At 48.1% G+C, this 27,353-nt stretch overlaps 1 protein-coding gene across 1 annotated transcript in view; it reads right to left on the bottom strand.

Annotated features, from left to right (window-relative positions):
- Positions 1-27,353, bottom strand: part of TEX14 (testis expressed 14, intercellular bridge forming factor) — a 1,917,691-nt gene that overhangs the window by 1,520,812 nt on the left and 369,526 nt on the right. The window contains exon 5 of the mRNA XM_086954052.1: positions 102-183. Coding sequence (XP_086810178.1) covers positions 102-183 — 82 coding nt within the window. The remainder of the gene's footprint in view (positions 1-101; positions 184-27,353) is intronic.

Below are 27,353 nucleotides of genomic sequence, written 5' to 3'. Positions count from 1 at the left end.
GGTATACATACTGAGAAAGTAGGATGACAATCATGTGCTAAGAAATACAGTAGAATATAAGGAATGTTGCAATACTTGTTACATTCTATTGTTTCTCTTACCTTCCCATACCCAAAACTGAAAATGTTTTTTGCCGGAGTCAAGCCACATTTTAGAAATTTGCACAAAGGATTGGTTATGTTTCTAAATATGAAAGAAATAGGGAAAGTATTAATTTACATCACATTAAAAAATTCAAGAGTAACAAACTTATCATAGCATATGTTCAAGACCATGCGTGGCATATATGTTCAGCAGGAACTGGGCACCCAGCAAAAATTGGTTGATGTGCTGTCCCTTTAGTTCTCCTATCTCAAATAGAGGCTAGAGATGTGCTGTGATGTTGACAGCGGAGCCACAGCCAGCTCTGACATTGGAAACCCCATGTGCACTGCACAAATGCTAACTGGCATGGTGTGGGAAATCCCAACCCATGAGAGGCAGCCCTTTACGTATTAAGTTATGCAGGCTGCATTTTCACACCTTCTTACACCACGTCCATGTTTGTTCAATGAATTACGGCATTAGAAACAAATAATAGGGCATATTTACAATGAAAGTGGCAGAGCGAGGCGTTAAACCAAGAAGGCTAATGTCGTGCTCAGTAACTTTCAAAACAAAGGGATGCGACGCATTCATGAGAATGCTGTGCACCCCTGCGTTTCTCCCTGTGCTAGCACTGAAGTTAGCTACCTAGCACCAACGTAGGCACCCTCTTACTATAGTGGTGCCTACATTGAGGAAACAATTGTTTATGTGCAGGAAGGTGTCCATGTCATTATGTACAGTCCAAACTGCAGCCAATCAGGCGACAGCTCCCTCCAGAATGTTCTCCTCAGAGGCTCAGGCTCTCAGATTTTCTTGCACAAGTGTGAACCAAGTGAAAAGAGCATAGACCAGCCTCTGAGGGGAGGTGGGTGGGCTGCATGTGAATATATGAAAGATACCAATACTGGAGAACCACAGATTACAGGTAAGTAACTGTTGTTCTTCTCCAGTATTGGGGTATCGTTCATAGATTCACATGCCTGAATCAGAGTAGAAAGCAGTACATCCACAATAATGCTCGTAAGACACTACTTGTAACATAATTATATGTACAAAAGGCCTTATGCAATAACATATATAGAAATATTATAATATGCATAAATAAATATATATAATATATACACATATATATATATATATATATATATATATATATATATATATATATATATATATATATATATATATATATATATATATATATATGTATGTGTATATGTATATACAGGGCAATAATTATTATATATAATAAGCATGGCTAATATGCGTCTGAGAAACAGTACAGAGGAGAAGGGAAGAACAGAGGCTCAACTTATTTAAAAAGATTAAGTAGTGCTTGGTAAAAGTGTGTCTGCTGGACCATGTTGCAGCTCTGCAGATTTGATGTAGAGGCACACCAGCAAAAAGAGCAGTAGAGGAGGAGATTGCTCTTGAAGAATGTGCTCTCTGAGTTGTTTGCAATGGTCTTCCTGCTTGCTGATGGCAGAAACAAATTGCAGCAGAAATCCAATGAGCTATGGTTTGTTTTGATATTGGGTATCCATTACGTATTCTTCCATAGGCCACAAACAATTGGTAGGATTTACGGATCGTAGAAGTCAATATTGTAAATAGAATTTGAGACATCTCTTGATGTCAAGGGTATGCAAAGTCCTTTCCGCAGGTGATTCAGGATTAGGAAAGAAAGTCTTTAAAATTATTAGTTCATTGAGATGGAAGTCCGAAGGCACTTTAGGCATAAAACTCTGGTTAGTGCGTAGCACTACCGAGTTTGAGGTGAATTGAAGAAAAGGTGGATTAATAGTGAAAGCTTGAATGTCACTGACTCTCCTAGCTGACGTTAAAGCTAATAGCAGAGACACCTTCCACGACAGAAACTTCAAATCCACTCTAAGAATAGGTTCAAAGGGGTGTCTTCCATTTAAGACTGTACGACTTAATAGTGGCAGGCGCTCAAGAGTTGGCTAGGACTTCCTTACAATCTGCAGGAATGTTTAAATGAGAGAATTCAAGGTGTTCAGGCGCCAGGCTGCTAATCTCAGAGATGCATGGTCCGGGTGGCAGATCTGTCCATTCTGGATGGACAGGAGGTTCGGTATTGGTCGAAACTGAATGAGATCGCATTCTGAGAGAAGGAGGAGTTCAGTAAACCAGAACTGGCGAGGCCACCTGGGAGCAATGGGCTATATGTATCAAGATACCAATTAGCGATTCTGTAATAGCGATTTTTAAGAAATCGCTATTTCAGAATTGCTAATTCGTATGTATCAAGAAAATTTCTTGATATTCCTTAATTGCGAATTCGCAAATTGCGATTTCGCTAATAGTGAATACTTTCCCATTCATTTTTATGGGCCTCCTGGCCCATAGGAAGGAATGGGAAATTATTCTCAATTTGCGATTCGCAATTTGTTAATCGCAAATTGAGAATAATTTCAAGGGTGCAGGGGTGTCCAAAGGACACCCTGTTGCACCCCTGAAATACGTATGGGTGCACATGTGGTGCACATACATGCCCTAAGGGGTATGTGCACCACATGCCCTAAAGGGTATGTGCACCGTCGACGAGGCAGTCTTCGTCGACGAGAAAGTCTTCGTCGACGAGAAAGTCTTCGTCGACGAGGCAGTCTTCGATGACAAGGCAGTCTTCGACGACGAGGCAGTCTTCGTCAACGAGGTAGTCATCGACGACGAGGTTGTCTTTGACGATGGCGCAGCCGACGATGAGGGAATCGTCAACAAGATCTTTCTAACCTTCGTCGTCGACAGATATAATTTCCTTCGTCGACGAAATTGGCTTCACAGAGACGGAAACCAGCGTCGATGGAGATGAAGCCGACGACATGATCATCTGTGGTCCCGGCGAAGAGAAGGTGACAGTAAACGTCGAAGTAGCATCGGCTGTGATTTTCGGCGACGAAGTACTCGTTGTCGATGTTGTCGACAACAGGACCTTTCTCTGAGGTAAATCGTTCTCAGGAAGTCGTTTTGAAGCTACAAACTTTACAGTTTTTCTCGGGCGTAGTAGGCAGTGGCTTCCTCTTAGAAGGTGGAGGAGCCTTTTTTGAGGTGGAAGGCAATTCAGCACCTTTAGAGGGTGGCTGTTTTCTCGACACCTTAGCCCCAGGGGAAGACAGATTCTCCTCAGCAATCCTCTTCCTAGAGGACATAGTTGAGCGAGAGGTAACACTTCCCACATCAGATAAAGGGTTGTCTTGATCTCTAATTTTCGGTAGCCACAGAAGTAGACGCCATTCTCTGTCACAGAGTTTTCTGAGGGAAGGTCCTACATATTTTGCTGTCTCTCACCTGGTGATCAGGATACAGGCAATAAATGCACTTCTTGTGGGGATCCTCAGAAAACAGCTGGAGGTTCCCACAAGACTCACAAGGTCTAAAGAGTGATTTCTTACAAGAAGACATCATGAAATGAAGAAATTCCTGAAGAATTAGAAGAGCACTGACTAGAGCTCAGGGAGACTCCCTTCACACGACGTGCGGTAGAAAATCTGAGAGCCTGAGCCTCTGAGGAGAACATTCTGGAGGGTGCTGTTGCCTGATTGGCTGCCGTTTGGACTGTATATAATGACTTGGACAAGTCATAAATGTGGTAGTTTTTTTCCTTGTAGTTCATGGCTACTTTACTTCCTGGTTCTAATTTACCTATGTTATGGTTACTATGTGCTTAATTATTGATTTTTTATGTACCGTGGGACTCCCACTCCGACGACGGGGAATGATTCAGGCATGTGAATCTATGAAAGATTTCCCAATACTGGAAAAGTTGTGATTCTTCATTTTGCTAATGATTGTTTATGTGCAGGCAGGGATGCCTTCCTGCACATAAATAATCATACATGCAGTACACATAGAAACAGCAAAAATGAGGAGAAATAAAGCATTTGTCCTCGTTTTGCTATGTTAAGACCTGGTTTTCCCTGGCCTTATTTTTTAGCGCTGCCCCATATTTACATCACCCTTGTGAATATGGGGCTGAGTCAAAATCAATAGGGGTTGTGGCAAAACGCCCACCGCAACACCCATTGCCCAACCCTTTCACAATAAATATAGTGTGAAAGGATGTCTTATTTACAAGGCTACGTTAAGCCATAAGGTGGAGCTCTAATCGCCATACGATGTCAAAAAAAGTTACGTTCCAGTGGTGATAGGGCTTGTAAATATGCTCCAATGTTCTCAACTTACTGGGAGAAATCACTAGATCATCAGGGACATTGATGTTTTCAACTTTCACATGGAAAACAATCAAAATGAAAGATTTATTGGACAGTTAATCATGCCACTTGAGGACCAGTTGTTATAATCAATTTTCATCAAAACTGCTCCTGCCAGGTAAGCGGAATCACTTTCAGTGAAAAATAATATTGAGCGCAGGCTGTGGTTGGCCACTTTGTGTGCGGCCTGCAGACCTGTAAATGCATTTACTTGTATCACAATGACAGAAAAGTCTCAGGTTCACCAAGTGCCACTGAGTGTTGACTGAGAGTAGGGCGGAGCCGAGAGCTAAGCGTGAGCCGAATGAGAAGCAATGCGAGATGCCGAGCGAAGCGGTCAGGAACCGCCCCCCCCCTCCACCACCCTTTATTCCTCACCCCTCAGGGGGGCCAAATCGGCCCATTGAGGCCTCCTGCCTTACAGTCCCACACGTAGAAACCAGCCAGCGGAGTTAAGCATCTGTGCCTGTTCTGCCTCAACTCACGGAGGCGGACAGTATTAGGTCGGTTTAGCCTGCGAGGTGGGCGCTGCTCAGGATCACAAGCTTGCAACCAGCAGCTTGCACATCCTACCCCACGCCAGGAGTTCCCACCTGGCGGTTTTGCTACTCAGCTTGAGGAGGACTCCAGGAGTCTTGTAATCCAGCACGTGGAGGATTCCAGAGGCACTTGATTGGCTCTGAAGTCCGCGTCTGAAGAAGGCGCAGCTCTACGCTCAGACCAGTAGGATCCTGGTATTTTTAATGGTCCACCTTTTAATCACCTTTCATCACCTTTGAACATTTAAGTATTGCCCCATTGCCTAACATATCCCGCTTTTACTCCTCCCTCATCATGCCGGTTCTAGCTGTAGTGGCTGTGCCAGCAACCTAAGGAGTGGGGGGAGCAGTTTAGAGCTGTTCAGCAGTGGCAGCAGCGGTGGTGCAGAGTGGGCGCTGAAGGGTGCAGGAAAATGGGATATTGGGAGGTGGGGGAGGGGAATTGTGGGGGAGGTGATCTTGCATCTTTTGGGAATTGAGCCTTTTATACGGCCTCTCATTACCCAACCCGCAAACATTCTATGAGATTATCTACAGAAACTACTATGTCCTGACAGCCAACAGCTTGACCGGGCGGCATAGCTCGATCTGAAGGCCCACCTATCAGCCCATCCCACATGGCCTATCTGCTTCAGACCGATTCAAGAACTACTTCTAGAGGCCCACGAGTGCATGCGTTGTATTCAGCTCCTGCTAAGAGAGAACTCCAGGGAGCCCGCAGAGGTGGCCTGGCAAGGTCCAGGTACGGCTTGCAGTTTGCTCAGGGGATCCCACTCGTATCATTGTGAAATCGAGGACATCAACGACATGAAACAAAAAGGAAAGGTCAACAATCACATAGCTTCCAGAGTTGAAGTAGTTAACCACCCCTCATTGTCACCCTTATCAACTACTACAGTAGGATCAGAACAATTTAAAAAAAAACATATTTTATTGTCTTTTGTATTCAGTCTTAAGCATGTGCATTCATCATTACAACAGACTTCTTAACAGAAATGCATTTAACATATTTTACTCCTGTTCTGTCCGCATATCATTATCATGAAGTCAGCATTTGTTAGTGCACAATAAAATGAGCATTTCCCAATCCTCATGGGTGTCTCCCTACCCTCCCCCCCAACTAGCCCCTGCCCCCTCTCTGCTGACCGCTAAAGCATTGCCCTTCCTTCCTCTGATTTTGGCTGCAGGCAGTCAACTGGAGTGTCAGTAGTATTTTGTTTCTACCCATCCCTTCGTAGGCATCTTAGACTTTAGGCTCTGCCCTCTCCTGCAACTTGTTCCAGTCTCTCGTCCTGTTCCCGATTTCCGGGCCTCCCGTGTCTAGATGGTCCCATGGGGGTATTGGGTTCAGATCTGTGATCAACATTTTTCAGGTACTCTACCAGCTCCTCCCAAGCTTGTGCTCTTTCAAGTCTCTCTATACCCCTTTTCACGTTCGGAGCAGTACTCTGCTTTTGTAACCTGCCCATTTCTCTAGCTCGCGCTTTCACCTATGGATGCAGGGGCCAGGTGCTGCTTTCCATTTTCTGGCTATTTCCCGCTTAACCAATATAAAGGCCAAATCTTGAAATCTAGTTGTTACCTTAGTCTTAGCTGAGTGGGGAAACACATTAAGTAATACATGTTCTGGCGTGCCGTTTCCCTTGTCACTTCCTGCCAGTAAGCTGCTAACAAGGGACAGCTCCACATCATGTGTATATAGTTAGCTCCCTTTTTTCTGCATCACAGGCATTCCGCATCCTCCCTGTGGAAGAACCGATTGATTCTGTCCTGTGTGATGTATGCCCGGTGTAGTGTATAGAAGCTAATCAGACTAAAGGGCCCTATGTATGAACACATTTTCCCATAGACACAGAATGGGTAAAAACCTTTGATACATGTGCTCTATATCTCACATTGCAAGAGACTTTATTGGCCCTTTGTAGTGAGTTGTCCTAATCTTTGTCCTCTAAGGGTCTGCCTAGGTCAGCCTCCCGTTTGGTCCGTAATCCTTCCAGCTGTCATGTGGAGTCTCTTCTGATTGCCCTGTCTAGACATGTGACAGCTTTTATAACGCCCCTTGCCACGCATATGTATTTGCAGGTAGAGGAGTCAGTGATTCCGAAGTCCCTACTCTCCAGTGCCTACACATTACCCCTGTGACTGTCCCATAAAGTAGGAAGTGACCCTGCGAGATATCTTAGTCCGTGCGAGATATCTTAGTCCGTGCGGAATGCCTCGAAGGTGAGTAATTCCCGGTCTCTGTAGAGGACTCAAATTTTGGTACCCCTGCTTGTGCCCATTCCCCTATCCGATTGCAGTGTTCCCCCATGTGTCCCCTCAAGCAGTGCGACCGACATCTACAGTCGGATCAGAACGATTCTTATAAAAAGAGTAAAGCAATCAGTGCTGCGGCCTACAAAAGCCACACTACGTTTATTTCCTTGACAAACCATTACATGCTGTCATCAAATTGTCTAACGAACATTTGACATAAAATTCTACTGTAAGCTCCGGAAGGAGATTAGGTAATTACTTACTTACAAAGTTAAGCACCAGCTAAGCGCCAAACGGTATGGTTTACAAAAAGCAATTGATCTCGAACAGTACAAATGGAAAAACTGGGAACAACGCAAGTATCAATAAAAAGCATCCGCAGGGCGACATTCATAGAACCTCCAATCACAAGCTTCTTTACAATAATGCCGAAAACCGGGGATTCATCTGCCTCAACTGTTCAGGGAGGCAACCAAGAGTTGACTAAAAGTACAGACAAGTCAGACGTTGCACTGGAGATATCGAAGGCCTATATAGATCCAGAAAAGAAAATAGCACCTTACAGTATGCAGGCCATAGAACACCGAAAAGGCATAGAGCCTACGTTCCCATTGGAGACCATGGATCTTATGGCGACCCGAGAGCATACCTCCCAGACCATTGCAACAGAACAACCAGACGATCCTCTACAAATATTGGCCCCACAAATCGTAGCCACTAAATTCATCTGGCAAGGGGGGAAGGCACGCCTGCCCTATCATGTGCTCTGACGCCCTCGTGATAAGGGCGAATTGGCCCTACCTGACTTTACTTTATACTACCAAGCTGCTCAATTGCGGATCTCCGTGGAGTGGTCGGCCAGGGAATCCGACAAGCATTGGCTCCATATGGATCGCTCAGTCATAGGGCGTTATATCTGGGATGTGCTGTGGAAGCCCAGGAGAGGACGTCCTCCCAATGCATACCTTAGCACCCATACCCGCACAACTTTGACTATTTGGGATAAGGTTACAAAAAGGGAGTGTTGGAGTACATTCCCTTCTCCTTACACCACCATTCATGTTAATCCAGAACTTCCCCCGGCGCTACATGAGGGGCCCTTTGAGAGGTGGAGGGAGGGGGACTGCCTCAAAATATCTGACCTGTTCCGTTATGGGGAGGTCTTGACTTTGACTATAGGAAGGAATCTGCGCTCCAGCAGAGTGAACATTACCATTACCTTCAGCATTGGGTCACAACACCTCCCATTTGAGAGGCGGCTACTAGAGATCTTACGGAAATAGAGAAATTTGTGTCTCTTAGGGCGGGTTCCATGAAAGGCGCTATTTCAGCTGTATATGACATGTTGCTTCACATCATACACTCCCCACGGGCGCCTTATATGACTTTCTGGGAGCAAGTTTTAGGCAGGAACATCTCAGACAGGGACTGGACGCATGTATGGAGGGACATTGCCAAACATAACAGGTCCATGGATCTCCGGGAAGCACATTATAAAACATTGCATGATTGGTACTTATACCCTTCGACAAATTTTCCCAGACACCTCTGATCTATGTTGGCAGGATGTGGGCTTCAGGGGGACTTCCGGCATATTTGGTGGAACTGCCCTAAGATTCGCCCATTCTGGGATGAGATTTTATCTCACATCAAAGACATATTGGGTTATCCAATTCCGGATTCCATTGACTTTGCTCTCTTTGGGATTAGGGACCCCACCTCAATCAGGCAAACTAAGGCTGACAAAGCGATTATGAGGATGTGTCTGGGAGCCGCCAAGCTCACTGTTGCAGCTGCTTGGAAAAAGTCAGAGACTCCGGTGACCTCGCTGTGGCATGCTCGACTTTGGAGGATACTTGCCATGGAACGTCTGGGGAATTTTTTCGGGACACTTATGAAGATTTTGTGCTCAGCTGGGGCCATCTGGTGACTTTCCTGTCTCAGGGTTTGCCTTCTGCAGTTTGTTCTCCGACGGTGCGGCCATGCACCTTTTCCAATTATATGTTTGCCTATTATCATGGTGTCACCCTCCAGCCCTTAAGTTATATCTCGGGTCTACCTTAACCTCTGCACTGGTCAATATGCCAAGTCAAGACTTGCCTCCTATGTATTAATATTTTGCTCTTTTTTTTGTTTCTTTATAATTTAGTCACCACTGGGCGGGGATTTGGGGGGTTGTTTATTTTTGGGGGGTGTTCTAGGTTCTTTAAAATAGCATTGTTTACTCTACACAGGGAAGTAGCAGGCCGTGGGACCGTGTGAAGCTGAACCCATCATAGCTGACTGTATTGCTACCCCAGACCCAGCATACTCTCGGTTGCGCTTAAGGATATTACCCTCTCTGTTCTGTCTTATTTGATGCTCAATAAAAAGGAATTTTGTAAAAAAAAAAATTGGAAAAAACAACTTTTCCAAGATGCTCAAATTCTACCTGTCATCTCTGAGAGTCCTCAGGGCAGAGAAGATAAGTTCCACTATAGTTCCCCAAAGCCTAGTCATCCTTCTACTCAAAAAAAGCAGAAAGCGACTCAAATGGAGGATTTTCCAATGAAACAGAAAATGAATAGGGGCGTGGCCAAGGAGCCCGTAATGGCTGACGCATGAGCTCGGAGCTGCACGCCGGACCACCACTTCTCAGCATAATTCAATGGCGCCCGGGCCCGGAGATTGTCCCGTAGCTGTTCTGACGGTGCCGGGGGGTTGCGAGGCTAGCCCAGGCACATGCATTTGCTCCTGATAGCAGGGGGAGTACCAGAAACCCCGTTGGCGACCAAGCCGGGAAGCCTCAAGATTGCGGCCAGGGCTGATCGCCGCCTAGGGATCACGGCGGAGACTAGAAATGTTATGTTATGTTAAAATTACGCTTACACTAAGCGGTTTCATGGCGCTCAGAGCGGGAGGAAGGCAGCAGAAGGATAACAGGAGCTTTACTCGTATGCTTGTGAAAACAGAAGGGTTTTGAGAAGTGCTCTGAATTGGGTGTAGCAGGTTGCAGATCTCAGTTCAGTCAGAAGGGAGACCACCATGTTTTTTGCGTTTAAAGGTGGGGATCATAAGCAGATTGAGGTGGGAAGAGCGGAGTTCGTGTACAGGGACATAACGATTGATCCTAGAAGAGATGAAAGCTGGGCCCTGGCAAGCGAGGGCTTTAAAGATGGTACAACCCAATTTGAATACACAGCGTTTGGCCTACGGGAGCCAGTGAAGGCTCTTCATCAGAGGGCTAACATGTTGATGCTTAGGTTGATGGAAAATGAGCCTGGCTGTTGTAAATCAGCAGCGATTAGATTAATCATTAGCAGAAGACATGCTTCGTTTTGACTATTATCGTAATAAATGGCCAACTCCATCTTGCATTTGTGGCGGCCATTTTGTATGCCATACATTGCCATGTGCTCGTCATGTGCTTAGTCCTACCTTCTTGTTCACCGCACCTGGAGTCTGCCCGGCAACAGGCTATTTTTAGTAGTCTCCGCTTTCAGCATGCCAAGACATGCGCAGTAGGACCAGCGACCGTTATTAATTGGTTCCAGATAGGAATGTGCCTACCAGTTATCGGAGACTGTTAACTCCGCCCACTCATCGATTGTGCCTTCCAAAATCTCCTTGTATGGTCATAAATCTGCTCTTGTCTCTTGTACCACCTTCTCTTGAGCCCCCTCATTGTGTATAAAAGGGGCCATGTGCTTTAGTTCGGTGTGCTACTCGATACACTACCGAAGGGTGTTGTGTGGACTGTAGTACCACCTTTAAAGGTTTAATAAACTTTGCTTTTGTATTTTCCAGTTTCATTGCCAACTTCTTCCGTAGGTCTGAGGACTCTGTGCACAGAAGGGCGAACCCTTGCACTAAGTAGGCCTAGCTGAGGTTTGCTTACAACAAATTGGCGCCCGACACGTGGGGCTCATCGGCGACTCAGATGCCCGAAGGAGCGGTCGTGACAAAGGATTGGAATCTCGCTGAGGATGCGTACGCATGCCAGAGGAGACCCGAGTCTTGGCACCCAAGGCGTTTTTTCCTTTCTTTCCGATCTGACCATCCAGGTGGTGCCAGTCCTCGACTGAGATCTCTTCTGTTGGCTTGCCGTGAAGTGGCCGTTTGGTCGAATTTAGAACTTGGCAGTTGGAGACTGGACACCCTATGAGTCGTAAGAACCGTTGTACAGTACTTGCTGTTGTTTCGGAAGCCTGTGAGTGGCAAGGCAGTTTTAGGATACACTTGCTGTGGCAATTTTGGAATGTCTAGTCACTGATGTGTATGTGTATGTGTATGTGAAATATATGTGTTGCAACACATATAGGCAGGTAATCCATAATTCGATTTTGATTTGAACGGCACAATGTATTACAGATATTTTAGGGGCTACTTTGATTATAATACTGCATATTCTGCACTATTTTTGGCATGCCTGTTTTTAGCGCACTATGTGCTGCTTTTGTGGAAATAACCGGTTAAAACTTGAGGAATCGCAGCCGGCTCCCCCAGAGGGGATGCCTCATAGAGAGATGTATGTGAAATATGGTCTTTCTTCTATAATGTACAGCACGTTGTGGAGGAAATACATGGAAAGGATCCTGAGTAATGTTGGCCGAAGTATGGGTCATTTGATATGCGAAAAATTGAGTATGTGGAACAGTGTATGTTTAAGCGAAAATCTAGACAAGATATGTTTGAAAGTGTACGAATTGGGGTGAAAGAAGTACGTGAGAGTGAGAAACGTGAGCAAGCGCTGATTGAGAAAGAGCAACGGAAGAATGTGTTTGAAAAAGCGCAAGAATTGAGGAAAAAGGAGGCGAAAGAGTTGGAAGAGAGACAGGAAAAGGATCGTAGATTACAGGTATCTGGCCAATATGCTGTTCGACAACCTCTTTATCCTGTCCTTATTAAACCGCAAGATGATTTTTCTTTGTTAGATCGCCCTCCGTCTCCGTATATCGTTCCGTCCGCCCCATCCGGCGACGAGGAGGATTCCTGTACAGATCGAACGAAACCAGATACCCGCTCCATGATTCCGTAGAATCTCCTCTGTAGACTCTTTCCACGCCATTAGGTGTCGGAGCCCGGAACCTCCATGTTTAATTACCGTGGACACAATTTTGCAGCCTTCGAAGTTAATCCACAATTGGCTTCCTCGGTTCGTCAGCCTAGGCTTTTAAATCCAGGCAATACAATGGTTGTCCTGATGATGATTCTTGATTTTAACAGGATCGAAACGCCGTTGACAGTTAATGAAGTCTAAACAGTAGTTCACTATTATGTGCCATAATTGCGTTTTTTTCTACACGAGTCAAGCTAAACTGATTCTTTCCACCTTCTAGCTGCTCACAAATTGTAAATTGCCTGAGAAACTCCCCACCCCTTGTATTTTGTGTATTGTTTGTCTAGCCTTGTTGGATACAGGATTGTGTCCCACTGTATATATGTCTGTTTGATATTTTCTCATTGCATCATCGATTAAACCTGAGGTCCGGCTGAACTTCCTTTTGATTATAGCGTAGATTGTGGCCCATAATTACTTAACATTGTACCTCCATTTGTAGATCGAGTGGCACGTGAGACTGTGATGCAGCCTGATACTACTTCTATGTATGTAGTAAAATCACAAGCTGAGCGGTGGCACGATGGCAGGAAAGAAGTATTAGAGATACAGAGGACCGCTTCTGACAAAGAACGAGAGCAATGGTCTATAGATGGAGAGTTGGATGATGATGGTTGTTGGCGAAACAAACAGATGGATAAATGGAAGTTGCCTATAGCTTTTGTACAACCTACGGTTCAGATGGCACATGGGCTAGCACATATTGGAGTTTCAGCAATAGTGAAATTGCTTACACAAGTTTGGGAGCATCCAGCAATTGCTAGCACAGCTAAGAGAGTAGTACAGTCCTGTATGATTTGCTTACGATTTAATCCTGGAAAAGGGACACAAACTCCAGCAGGAGGATTTGCTACACCAACTGCACCTTTTGAGGATTTACAGATGGATTATATCCAGCTTGAACGCTGTAATAATTTGAAGTACGTCTTGGTGGTAGTATGTGCCTTCAGTAAATGGATTGAGGCATACCCCACCAAAGACAATACTGCAATTACTACGGCAAAGGTGCTTTTGAAGGAATTCTTTCCTCGCTATGGTGTTTGCAGATTTTTGTGGAACGACAACGGACCTCATTTTGTAGGGGACGTTATAAAGTATGTCCTGAAAGGATTAGGGATCAAACAAAAGGTTTATGCAGTATTCCACCCACAATAAGCAGGTTTGGTGGAGAGATACAATGCAACTCTGAAACTGATATTAGCTAAAATACAGGCTTCTACTTCTCTGACTCGGCCAGATGCGTTGCCACTGGCATTGTTGTCAATTAGATCAGTGCCTCATTCTCGAACGGGTCTCACACCTTATGAGATCCTTTTCGGTAGACCGATGAACATCTGGGGAATTCCTAAACCAAGTTCTGTGTATGATGTACCTTGTGTCTTAATGAATGACTCTTTGGCAAAATTAACTGATAACTTGGTTTCTATTCATCAACAGGTTCAAAAAGCACTTCCTGACAGATCCACAGGAGAGGGCCATAACCTCTGACCTGGCGACTTCGTCCTTCTGAAATCTTTTGAGAGGTCGAGCAGTTTGGAACCAAGGTGGCGTGGGCCAGAGCAGGTGCTACTTGCTACAAGAACAGCAGTTCGAGTTACGAATCGGAAGAACTGGGTCCATGGAACCCATTGTCGCCGAGTACTCCCGACTTTGGTGGAGCCTGCTGTATTGATCGACCACCGAGAGGTTCTGACTGCAGAGAGAGGTCGTGCTGTGACGCCTGAGGGATCTGAGGAGTTCTTCCCGGACCAAACAGTCCCTGGAGCAACAAGATATAATTTGAGGCCGAGAGAGAAATCTGCAGCATTATGAAAGTTGTCTGAGCATTCCCTGGGTCAGTGAAACGGAGAGCCGATGTGGCAAGGGGGGGGGGATCAGCCCTGCATTAGAGTAGTGACACCCGTCTTGGCCTGTGGTGAAGAAATCAACGGCTACCCAGGGGTAAGAGTTCCAATAACTACTTTAGTTTCAGAAAGATTTGTTTTGTGTTGTGACTAAGAATGGAGAAGAAGAGGAGCCAAGCCAGCGACCGCGATGGCCGCCTGACTCCTCGGCTCCGCTGACCCGCCCGCTTTCTGTCCGAAGCGCAGCGGATCCTGAATTCTATCCTGATTGAAAACCTGCGCTTCGGAGCCGCGCTGGGCTTCCGCCTCGAATGGTGTGTTCCCCGTCGGTCAGCTCGCTGTGGAACCGGAGATTCGCCTTTGTCCTGCTCCACCGCGGCGTGTGGGGGATCGGGTCCTTTGTTCTCCGGAGAGGCTGCCCCTTGACTCGGCAGCCGCGGACGCCTGCAGCGGGAGGGGCCGGAGGCTGTTGTGCTACTGTTGCAACGATTGCTACAGTGTGCCGCCCGGCCCGCTCTTCTATGTTTGCTTCACTACTGCATCAGGAGCTACGTTGTATCCCTCGCCCGTCCCAGGTTCGGCGCGGGGTGATTTCACTATCCTTTGGCGCTGCGGTGGACGCCATTTTGCCAGGCGCCCTGCACCTCTGCTGGTAGCCCCCGGGGGTTCCATGAGACGCTCTCCATAAGGCGAGTTGCTTACGGCAGGACCCGGACGGCGGGAGCTTAACTTTTATCGTGGCTTAGAGGTGATTGCGCCCACTGCCTACACTATCGGCTTCGCCCTTGAGATGGGCCCCGGCAGCTACTACTGTGGACGACAACATGGCGACGCCCTTGGGGTGCGGGACTCGGCTGCAGTGGAGCCCATTGCCCTTGCGGATGTTCTCATTGCCCTGCACGATCTGCGGTCATCTATGCGGGCTTGCGCCCGTGATCTGGGAGACCGACTAAATGGAGTGATGCCCGGTGAGCCCCCGGAAGACTGTGCTGCTGGCTGTTCCCCGCCGGACCTGCTATACCCGGTGACCGGCGGGTGGGACCCGTGTATCCCGCCGTGTGTCGAGATATGGTACACCCCGGATGACTCGGCTGCTGGGCCCTCTACTCTGGGGATGCTGGGGAGTGCGGCGCTGGACCCTGCCCACCGGCAGGAGAGCGCTTGCTGGTCGACTTGCCCCGTGTCCACCTTGGGGTCCCCCGGAGGGCCCCCCTGCTCTGCCAAGATGTTGTTGCACCGGCCCTGGCCAATCGGCCTTCAGGTACTGCTGCTGGGTTTCCCCCGTTGTTGGGTAGCTACCGATTGTTCTGCACTACGTGGGACGGTTTTCTGCAAGGGGCTTTTGAACTGGTGGTGGTCTTTACATCTGCACCTCGTGTCCAAGATGGCCGCTGCCCGCCTGGACTTCGTTGCTGGGCTGGATCGACGGGGACAAGGCTGACACTATTTATGTTTTGAACGTGATCGGATGCTACATGGTTGACGGAAAGGTGGGACTGTTGGGATGGCATATGCTATTACGGTGTCGGGTCGGGATCCGAGGAGGGATGGCCGAGGGTGGTTTTATTGACTGTATGTTTCCTTTGCCTGGGCCCTCCCCCGGTCTTCTGTGAATTCCTTTCTCTCTTTTCTTCTCTTCTGCATTTCGGGTACTCTTTTGGGGCGACAGGCACTCTGCGAGGGGGGGGTAGGCCGTAGCCTCTGCATGTGTGTAGGGTGGGGCGGGTGTAATTATGTTTCTTTTGTTACTATGGGCCTTGGTTTTATTCTCCTACTTTTACTCTTTCTCTCCCACTTTTTCCTGGGGTTCTTGGGTGGATCGATATGGTGTGGGTGGTAACTGCCGACCGTAGTACTGCTAGCCTACATTTTCTCCTGTCTGGTCCTCTGCGGTCCATTGCTGAACGGAAATTGTTTGCGTAATAATGATGCTGATACTCGCCCACTTATGTCCTGAATGGTCTATCTTGCCTCAGATCCTTTCTAGCCCCTTTTATGGACATACTAAAAACTTTAAAATTAAACCTCACTTCTCCTGCTTCCCGGTGGCGCATATGGTTTCAGTGTAACTTGAGATTATCCTGCTTGTGCTCCTACGCTGCCGGGACGCCTTTACCATTTGCCAGTGCACTTCAGATGCTACCGAGGCCGGCCGGATGGTTGTAGGCCCGTATTTGTATGATTCTATTGTGCAATAAAGGTTTTCAAAAATTTAAAAAAAAAAAAAAAAGAATGGAGAAGAAGAAAAATATTTTTTGTGTTATAGGGTTCGTTGTTGCCTTGATGATTGTGGCAACAATAACATGGTCTGTTGAGGAAACAACTCCTGCTCGAGAGTTGTTTGTTGTTACTACGCCTACACCTGAGGAGCATTATTTCTTTACGCTCCCATATCAAGAATTGAAACATCAACAATCTTATCTTAATAACACATTCATTCAAATGTAGCATCATACCCACATCGCTACTAATGCGAAAACTGTTGGATTTGTGGGATGATGCTTGCACATCAAAAGAAAGGAGGTACACCGTTTATACCTCTCCCTTTTTCGCATAATGGCTCTTGTCGAGCCTGGTATACTTTGCTGTTTGCGACTAGGAAGCATACAGTGGGCAGACTGCTTTTCCAGTTAAATAAAGAGTGCCATCAGGACTAAGATGGGTATCCCCAAGCGAATGGAACTAAATGGGAGTGGGAGGAATACCGACCGGACAATATTTCAACGCCATATATCTTCAACAACACGAGAGACTCATCTAATGCTGAACATTTTGTTATTTCTGTTACCCAAACGCAAGCAGAACTATGTGTACAGAGCATTGGACATATCCCTGTGGGAGACAGCGATTGTATCACTGTATTGCATATAGATGGCCTAAATAATAGTACTTTTTTAGCTTCACACAACACCTATTTTGTGTGTGGAAATCGTGGATATTATCGATTGCCAGCCGGATGGACTGGTATCTGCTACGTTTCTTTTCTGTTGCCCCCTGTGTTTTTAGCACCTCCACTGTATCACCGAAATCTTAAATTGTTCAATAATATTACTGTGAATAGGTATAAAAGGACGTTGACTACTGATAATTAAGGCCCCCTGTTTTCCGTTTTTACTGATTTTTACAGATAAATACAGACAGAAAACCTTTATTTTCATGTCTGTATTTATTTTTAAATGTGGATAAAAACGGAAATTGGGTTACTTATTGAGTAATTCTAAATACTGTCTGCCATGACTGCCAGGCCAATAGCTGTGTGCATTGATAGGTAAAGGGCTAAACAAGAAAGGCATTTTGTAAAAAGCAGTAGATATGCACAAGGTTGATACTGAAATTTGCATATTTTCTTAAAAGTGCATTAATGTATCTTCTGCAGGTGTTTACAGCATTGAAATCTAGTAGGCATTCAAGCATGAGTGCATATTTACTGGTTAAATAAATGTGGAAATATACTAATTTCAGCTTAATTTTTCCACAAAACCCAAATTAAATATGGATAAATACAAATAAAATTAGCAAAACATAAATATGGATAAATACAGACGGAAATGTCAAAAAAATAAATACCATAAAACCGGGAGCTCGGGGGGCGCTAGAGGGCGCCGGACAAGATGGCCGCACTTGCGTGAGGCTCTGTCCAGACCTAGCAATATTCGCCCATATATCCTTTCATTTCTCATGCCTGCTACCTGCAAAGACGCCGAGAGTGCCCCACTGTCATCGGGGATCGACTGCGACGCTTTTTTCCGGTGCCTGTGGAGACTATTTGAGCCCCTGGGAGCCGAGACGCTCTGCACCGCGGTCGCGCCAGTGCGGTCTGGCGACCTCGTGGAGGAGACGCCCCGCTACCGCCCGACTTGAGGACACCGCTGCCTCCTGCTTGAGCTGTCCCGGAGGCGTGGAGTCGGCGGCCTGCGGAGGGGAGACGGAGTAGGAGCCAGGTGGCGGAGAGACTCCGGAGCAGCTGCGGAGCGGACCGGACCCGGCCTGCCGGCGCTGGTGAGTGGGGCGGGGCACTACGCAAGCCCGGGGCTGCGGAGGTGGCGCCGGGCATGGTTAGGCCGCGCCGCGCGAACTAGGGCTGGCGGGGGAGGGGCGGAGGAGCCGCGGTGCGAGGGACTGGCGAGACTGCGACCCTGGGGGTGCGCTTATTGCCCTGGGTGATAGCGGAGGAGAGTCCCATGTGAAATCGGGACCGCTGGGACCCTGAGCTGCATTTAAGGACTGGCCACCTGAAGTGCGTCCGCCATTGCGTGGAGCGACCATCCAGGTCAGAGGACTTTGGCTTTAAGGGGGAGCCTTCCGCAATGAAGCCACGGTCTGTACAGAGTATAAACGCGATAGTGGGGCTCTGCTAAACTCCATCCGAAACTGTGCTGGGTGTAGCTGATAAAGCTGCGGAGAGCCTGAAATTGCGCCGAGGTGTGCATCTGTTTCCTTACACGGAGGGCAGTTGGCCTGCCAGTGCTCCACTGCAGTGCACGGGACGAGGCTGGAAATAGCACTGGGTAGTGCTCCGGACCCGACCTTTGAGCATAGCCTGACATAGCTGCGTCCCTGATTGGAATCTCTTCCAGAGCTGAACTAACCGCCACCATGGGCAGGCAGGACAGGAATCAGCCAAAACTGACATTTGAAGCAAATAAAAAAACTGCGCACACATCTTCACAGGCGCCTGCTGACCCTGATCAGGGGGGGGCTGTGGGAGGTACCCCAAACTTGGAATCCACCCTGGTGGCCATGCAAAAGACCTTGCAATCGATTGAGGGAACCATGGAATCTGTCAACCACCGCCTTGATCACATGGCGGCGCAATTCGACCGCCAAAACGAACGCATGGGGGAGGTAGAACAGAGAGTCTCTGCCACGGAGGATGGTCTGGCCACAGTCTCTTCTAAGGTGTTCAGCATGGAGAGGGTATTGGCGGTCATACAGGCCAAGAACGAGGAGTTGGAAGGGAGGTCCAGAAGGAACAATGTAAGGGTCACGGGCCTGCCGGAATCCACGAATGTGGGGCGTATGGAAGACTTCATGGAACGTATGATTATTGATATATTCGGGGCAGATCAACTGTCCAAAGTCTTTATAGTGGAGCGGGCCCATCGCTCTCTAGCCAAGCGGCCTCCGCCTGGAGCACCACCGCGCCCGATAGTGGCCAGGATACTCAACTATAGAGACCGTGATACCGTTCTTCGGCTTGCGAGGGAAAAAGGGGCTATCGAATACCAGGGCAGCAAACTCGAGTTCTACCCTGACTTCACCATGGCGGTGCAGACGGCTCGCAAAGAATTTACTGCGGTGAAGCAGATGCTGCGAACTGAGGACATAGCATATGCCATGCTCTATCCGGCACGCCTGCGGATCGGGCCCCCTGCGGACAACAAGATATTTTCCTCCCCGAAGGCGGCCATGGACTACGCCAAGCAACTGAAAAGGAGAGCTAAAGGGCCGAGGGACCGTCGGGACGGCGATGATGGCGGGCAGGAAGAAGCCGCCTAATCTGAAACTGTGCAGTTGCCTGTGGAGGGGGCATTGCTGCGAGTCACTGCGATCTGCAGCCTCCACTATCGCTTGGGCTGTTATAGCTGCTAGGACTTGGGGTCCACTGGGGTCTGCCTCGCCCTGCTCAGCGACTGTGTACATTGTGGATGGGGGGGCATGCTAACTGCTGGGGACTCTGTGGATTGAGCGGCGCTGACCCTTTATAGGTCATTTCACTTGTGTGAGCATGGCTGGGCCGGGCTGCGGACCACTGGGATTGTGCGTAAGGTGCACGTGCAGCGGTGCGCATGCGGCGCCCCCCTTTGCCTATGAGTTCTGAACTATTTGCTGAGGGCCCGGGCTGGAGCAACTCTAACATTGTGCCGGGGGATACTCACTTGTCTGATACTGTTTTATTAACGGAATAGGTTTGCAGGTATGGGGATGTAGTTCTGAATGACAGGTCTACGCTCTCGTCCATATCTGGCGTGAGTGGAGTGCCGCTACGCCCCCCAGGACGGGAGATCCCCACACGCAGTTGTTGGTATTGTTGGGGTTTGGGGTAGGGGGGACAAAGGGATTGCTTTGGCATTTGGGGCGCGCTGAAGTGGGTGGAGGGATGGGGGTTGAGTTTCTGGGGGATGTTGTGGGAATGTTTTTTTTCCTGGTCAGGGAAGTGAGCTCTGTGTTGCTGTTGGACTATGCTTGGATGTTCTGGTGCTGGAGCGGTCTCTGTAGTGGAGGGTCTTACGTCCTTTATGTGCTGATGGTGTCTGTGGGTGGGCCTCTGATATGGACGCCGGGGAAAGCCTATTGCGTTGAGGGTGGATTGAGGGGTTGGTGTTATGGAGAGGGGGGGTAAGATTAAATGCATTACTTGGAATGTCCGGGGACTCAATAAGCCGCAAAAGACTAGACAGATGCTTGCCTTTCTGAATAGGCATGGTGTACAGGTGGCATTCCTACAGGAAACGCACCTTCAGGGTAAAGCGGCCGACAAGGTGGGCAAACAATGGGCGGGGGTGAGACTGGCTACGAGCTACTCTTCCTATGCAAGAGGGGTGATGATCCTGATAAAGAGAAATGTTCCTTTTGAACTACTGCATGAAGAAATTGACCTGAACGGTAGATACATCATAGTACAGGGTAAATTATGTGGCACACTGATAACTCTGCTCAATGTTTATGGACCAAATGTGGATGACCCTGAGTTTTATGTAGCTCTCTGGAACAAGCTGTATTCACTTGCACCTTCGGCTATCATTTGTGGGGGGGACTGGAACATCACTCTGGATTCAGACCTAGACAGGAAACAAGATAGAACCCCTGTGCGTAAGAAGGCAGTGGATGCGGTGTGCGAGGGCATGGATGGGTTGCGACTGCTGGATGTATGGAGGCTACGAAACCCGAATAAGCGGGAGGGCACCTGCTACACCTCGGCACACGATACATGGTCGCGATTGGACTACTGGCTTACGACACGAGATGTCAGTGGTTGGGTGGTGAGTGCTGACCATCTACCTCGTACTCTCTCTGATCATGCGCCCGTCACACTGGTGCTGCAGCTCCCATTTCATGTCCCCGCTCCTTTCGCCTGGCGACTTTCCTCTGGGGTGCTGACGGATCAGGTGTTGTCTGAGAGACTGAGGCAGATAATAGAGGAGTTTTTTACTAACAACGTGGGGTCTGTAGACAAAATGGGTACGGTCTGGGAGGCCTTCAAGGTGACGGTGAGGGGCGCGTGCATTGGGCTGCGGTCAGGGGTGCTCACGTCCATTAGGGACTCCATGAACAGGTTAGAGAGAGAGTTACGGCTTCTGGAGCGACAATTAGAGGAGGGGGTGGAAGGCACGGTCCTTGCTGACATTCGTACGAAGGTGGACGAATATAACGAGCTGGCAGAGCAGGAGGTAAAATTCCTCTCTAAGAAAGCCACAGCTAGGTATTATGGCGAAGGGGGCAGACCAGGCAAGGGCCTGGCAGATCGGATCAGGGAGCCATGGGCACGACACTGCACAGTGCAGGAAATCGTGGATCAGGGGAATGTGGTTACTAGCACAGAGGGTATACTGGCCTGCTTCGCCAAACATTATGAGCAGCTCTATGCACAAAGGGACACAGCAGATGAGGAAGAAGTGAATCAGTATTTGGAAGATGTAGCCTTGGTGTGGCTGTCTAGGGGGCAGCAGGAGTTCCTTATGCATCACGTCACTGAGGCTGAATTCAGGGAGGCAATAGCGGCCCTCCCTAGTGGTAAGGCGGCTGGTACGGATGGCTTACCCTCCGAATTTTATAAAACATATGCTGATCTACTGATCCCGCAGCTAGCACGGGTGTTGGATGAAGCGTTTGACTGCGGACAATTGCCGGCAACCATGAGGGAGGCACTGCTGGTGGCCCTACCTAAACCGGGTAAGCCGCCTGATAAGTGTGACTCATTTCGCCCCCTTTCACTTATGAACACTGATGTGAAGATTATTGCGAAAGTACTGGCCACACGCTTACGGTTGCTGCTGCCTGTCATGGTCTTACCGGACCAATCGGGTTTCATTCCACTCAGATCCACTACACATAATTTAAGGACGCTCTTTGCCGTACTGCACCTGCTTAAACCGGAACTGCCTGCAGCTGCGGTCATGCTAGACGCGGCTAAGGCCTTCGATTCGGTGGCTTGGAAGTACATGATGGCTGTCCTGCACCGTATGGGGGTACCGTTCTTTTTCACATCGCTCATCGCCCTTTTATATACTGCACCCACGGCAAGAGTCAGGGTCAACGGCCACGTATCTTCCTCGTTCCCGATCCAGAGGGGGACAAGACAGGGGTGCCCTCTGTCTCCGTTACTGTTTGCCATCATGATGGAACCACTGGCCTGTATTTTGCGGCAACGGTATGCTGAAGCTGCATTGAAATTCCCGCTTCGAGCTCTGGCGGTGTCAATGTACGCGGATGACATGGTCCTGTATGTTAGGGAACCGGCTCTCCACCTGGAGAACATCCTGCGCGAATTCATTAAGTTTGGTAGACACTCTGGTCTCACTATAAATTGGGACAAATCTGTGATAATGCCACTCACAGAGGCAACCCGCCAGACTCAGCTGGAATTCCCCCTGGAGTGGGCAACAGAGTCAGTTCGGTATCTGGGGGTCTGGGTGCACAGGGACTGCCAGGAGGTTGTCCGGGCCAACTATGGTGTTGCCGTATCTCAACTAGAAGATTAAGTAGCGCGCTGGACTCGACTCCCGTTAACTCTAGCGGACCGAATATCCTTAATCAAAATGGTGGTGTTACCAAAATTTCTCTACCTTTTCGTTAATATTCCTATTCTATTGAAATCACATTTCTTTGCGAGGATCAGATCGCTCCTGATAACTCTCACGTGGGCTGGCAAGAAACCAAGAGTGACTTGGGAGGTGCTGATCAAGCCGTATGCGCTGGGAGGGTTCGCCCTGCCGGACATGAGGCTGTATTATCTCTGCGCACAGGCGCATTTTGCGAGTTATTGGTTGAATGCTCCGCCATACACCCCGCACGTGGCACTCGAGGCGAGTGCGGTTCTGCCGTATCCGCTGAGGGCCATGGTCGTTAACAAACACTCGGTTTTTGAGAAGGGAGAGATAGACACAGTGCGGATTACGGCGACAGCTTGGGAACACCTTGGCCGAAGGGCGGCCCGCCTGCCGTTATATGCGCCGGCTATGCCGTTACTCTACCACTCTGATATTTCAGTCACTGGTGAGATCGGAGGGTTACAAGTCTTGAGGGAAGCCGGATTGCAATCCATGGGGGACCTTTTTCCTGGGGCGTCGTTTCTTTCTTTGCAGACTATGACAGCTGGATTGACTAACACGTGCATGCCTACCTTTATTTATGCCCGACTGCGGGCTGCGATAAAGGATTTGTATCCAACATACCCAGAGGAGCCTCCGACACTCGGGGCATTGCAGTTGCTCTACATAGCTAAGGACAGGGCTAAATTGGTCTCTAAATTATACAAGGCTGCCCAGGAGGATGAGGGAGGGGGGGCAGACCAGGCCAGAGCACGATGGGATAGAAGTCTTCCTGACCCTCTTACTGATAACGAATGGCATGAGTGTTGCAACATGACGGGAGGATATGTGATAAATGGAAACTTCCGTCTCTTGCATTATAAATTTCTGCATCAATGGTACTACACACCGATACAGTTAGTGAGATATGGGCTTCGTACTGCTGCGCGTTGCGTGAGATGCGGTGTGGAGGATGCTGACTTTATACATCTTGCCTGGGGTTGCCCGCGAGTGTATGCTTTTTGGAGGGCGGTCACTGAGTGTCTGACGGTTATGACTTCAGTTGAGATCAAACTTGATGTGCGGCTCTGTCTATTGGGTATAGCCTCTGGGGTAGCAGCACAATCACGGCGACTAGTGGTACTGGCGCTCCAATTAGCCAAGAGGAGAGTCGCTGTGGGATGGGGGGGAAGGAGGGCACCAGACGTGCAACTATGGCTGAAGGATATGGCTTACTGCAGAGACCAACTGCACTGTTATTATGAGGATCTGCCGGAGAGGTCTCGCCCGCGAGACATATGGGCTCCATTCACACTGTATGTCTTATCTCTAGACGACTCAGATAGCGAAAGGAATACGATTGTTGAATTGCCGGAGCATGATCATGTATCGGATTGAATGTTGTTTGAAAGCGGTGGAGATGGCTGCGTTGTGCAATGTACTCGTGCTGTAGAGCTTTAGGTGTGCTGGACATTTGCTATGATAGTTGGAACAGGTCAGACCGTCTTCTGCTGCCCAGCTGTGCTCTGAGTATAAGATGTAAGACTTGCGATACGCTACCTACGATGGCCACGCCCCCTGGGCCGTTGTCTGCACCAGCTAAGCCTTGAGAGTTGTATGTGTCCACATAGTAAGGCTCACTAAGACCAGGAGTGGGAGGGGTGGGAGGGAGTTGGGATTGCTAGTCATTTGACTTTGTTCTACAAAATCAGAAAAAGAGACCGAGATCACATGAGGGCTAAAACGGCCGACATCAACGTGTGCTCTGATCACTGCAATTGGAACATATATGGTGCCTACAGGAGCTCAGTCTGGGACTGCAATTGTACCAATGAACTGTGTTACTGAGATCCACTGTGACTGTATGGTGCACTGATTGCGGCCGGCCCTGCCAGTGGGTTGTAGGCACTCCGCTGTGTTTATTCATAATGTGCAATAAAGGTCTACCAAAAAAAAAAAAAAAAAAAAAAAACCGGGAGCTCTACTGATAATGTTGATCAGACTGACACTAGCCTACAACAATATATAGATTTCAATTTAGGATTGTTCTTTATTGTAGGTGCTGCATTAAATAGCAGGAAAGTGCGACGATTGACTAGAGTAGTGGAAGCTGCTACCGATCAAACAGCTGCAGCTTTAGGAAATATTACTGAAGAATTGCAGATTGCAAGAATTGTAGCTTTGCAGAATCAAATGGTTCTGGATGTAATGTTAGCAGATAGAGGTGGTGCATGCCGTGTTATAGGTAATAGCTGCTGCATGTTTATCCCTGACCATACTCCATCAGTGTATAAAGCGATTCATAAACTTCATAAAATCGCTGCAAACATTCACACAGAAAATGGTACAGGGACTTTTACAAGTTGGCTTTGGACTTTGATTTCTGCTTGGGGCTGGAAAGTATTAACAGTCCTAGGTATAATAATTGCAATAATTTTCACCTGTTTCGTCTGTATTCAATGCAGCCCGATGATTTGTTCTATGTGTGTCAATGCTTGTATACCAACTAAAAATAATATTACAGAAGTCAAAATGCAGTATGATCTGAAAAGGGAAATAGCTAGTATGATGGCCATTGATATAAGAGATGAATATCTGGCCTTTCCTAGGAAGCCGAATGTCTTCAGCTAATGCTGAAAGGGTCGTCTTTTGTAAATCAGCAGCGATTAGATTAAGCATTAGCAGAAGACATGCTTCGTTTTGTCTATTATCGTAATAAATGTGCCGACTCCATCTTGCATTTGTAGCGGCCATTTTGTATGCCATACATTGCCATGTGCTCGTCATGTGCTTAGTCCTACCTTCTTGTTCACCGCGCCTGGAGTCTGCCCGGCTACAGGCTATTTTTAGTAGTCTCCGCTTTCAGCAGGCCCAGACATGCGCAGTAGGACCAGCAACCGTTATTAATTGGTTCCAGATAGGAATGTGCCTACCAGTTATCGGAGACTGTTAACTCCGCCCACTCATCGATTGTGCCTTCCAAAATCTCCTTGTATGGTCATAAATCTGCTCTTGTCTTTTGTACCACCTTCTCTTAAGCCCCCTCATTGTGTATAAAAGGGGCCATGTGCTTTAGTTCGGTGTGCTACTCGATACAATACCGAAGGGTGTTGTGTGGACTGTAGTACCACCTTTAAAGGTTTAATAAACTTTGCTTTTGTATTTTCTAGTTTCATTGCCAACTTCTTCCTAAGGTCTGAGGACTCTGTGCAGAGAAGGGCGAACCCTTGCACTAAGTAGGCCTAGCTGAGATTTGCTTACCACAGCTTTCCAAACTGTGTGGCGCGACACATTACTGTGTCGCGCCCCAGCCGTAAGTGTGTCGCAGAGTTAGATGACTTCTGCCGGCAATCGGCAGAGTCGAGCTGCAGGGGCTCTTAGGAGGGGTGAAACAACAACAAAGCCCCATTAACATATACAAGGTCTTTAACGACCTGTGAAGTGCTTGGGTGCGGCTGTGAGCGGGCCCAGGACGCCACACACGACGGGGGAGGGGGATTGAGTGGGGGCTGAAGCCCTGTGATGCCAATGGGGGGGGGAGGGCATTGCATCATCTGCATTATTTGTCGATCCTGCATATCTTCGTATAAAAAAGCCAGTAACATTAGGCCCTAGATGTTACTGGCTTTTTTATACGAAGATATGCTTACGTTATGTATGGTGCATTTTCTTCTGTCTTTTGGTCCGCCGTTGTTTTCGGTTTACGCCGAGCAGAAGGTGAGCTTAGGCCAAGTGCCCTATGACAGAAATGACCGAAAATGAGGAACTTATTCTATGTTTAAGAGTACTCGTTTTATTGAAGAAAAACATTTCTATTCACGTGCTTTCCCCACTTTCTTTAACAGATTGTAGACAATAATTTCTATAAAAATGATTAGTGTTGCTGCATTTTTGTGTCCCTTTATTTCCTCAGTTTTGTTCTACCTATAAATAGTAGTTGTGTTCCTGATATATGGTACTTTGGCATCTTCTGTATGTGTGTTCTGTGTATCTAAATACATCACGCTTCATTTCCTTCCTCCGCATCACTGTCACTTCACTCTCTTCTTGTGCAAGTACTTCCTTTTGTCGCCTCCACTTTACCATCACCTCTCCCACATACACAAACACACAATACTTTTTCTATTCATTGAGCGCTGTCAATGTTTTGAGAGCTGTGTACAGGGCCAGACTGGGAGCCGAAGGCAGCCCTGGCAATTTTCTCGGACCTGTCCTGGGGGAGTGGGGGTGGCGGGGTGTTGGAGTTGGCTGGCTGCCTGGCCTCTGGGGAAGCACTGCCTGCCCTGGCAGGCTGGAAACGCTTGTATGCTGCTTTTGTTACCTGGGGGCAATATTCCAGCACAGCTGCAAACCCGGCCCCCAGTAACAAACCGGCCCCGGTGTGTGTGTGTGGGGTTGTGGGGGGGTGGGGGGGTTGTGTGGGTGGGGTGTGGGGTGTGTGTGTCGGGTGGTGTGTCTGTGGGGTGGTGTGTGTTGGGTTGTGTGTGGGGGGTTGTGTGGGGTGTGTATGGGTGGGGTGTGTGGGGTGTGTATGTGGGTGTGTGTGT

The sequence above is a fragment of the Lissotriton vulgaris genome, chromosome 2_1 (genome assembly GCF_964263255.1).
Source record: "Lissotriton vulgaris chromosome 2_1, aLisVul1.2, whole genome shotgun sequence".
Lineage (NCBI taxonomy): Eukaryota > Metazoa > Chordata > Amphibia > Caudata > Salamandridae > Lissotriton > Lissotriton vulgaris.
The sequence above is the reverse complement of the archived record's forward strand: the minus strand, read 5'-3'. Positions and strand labels throughout refer to the sequence as shown.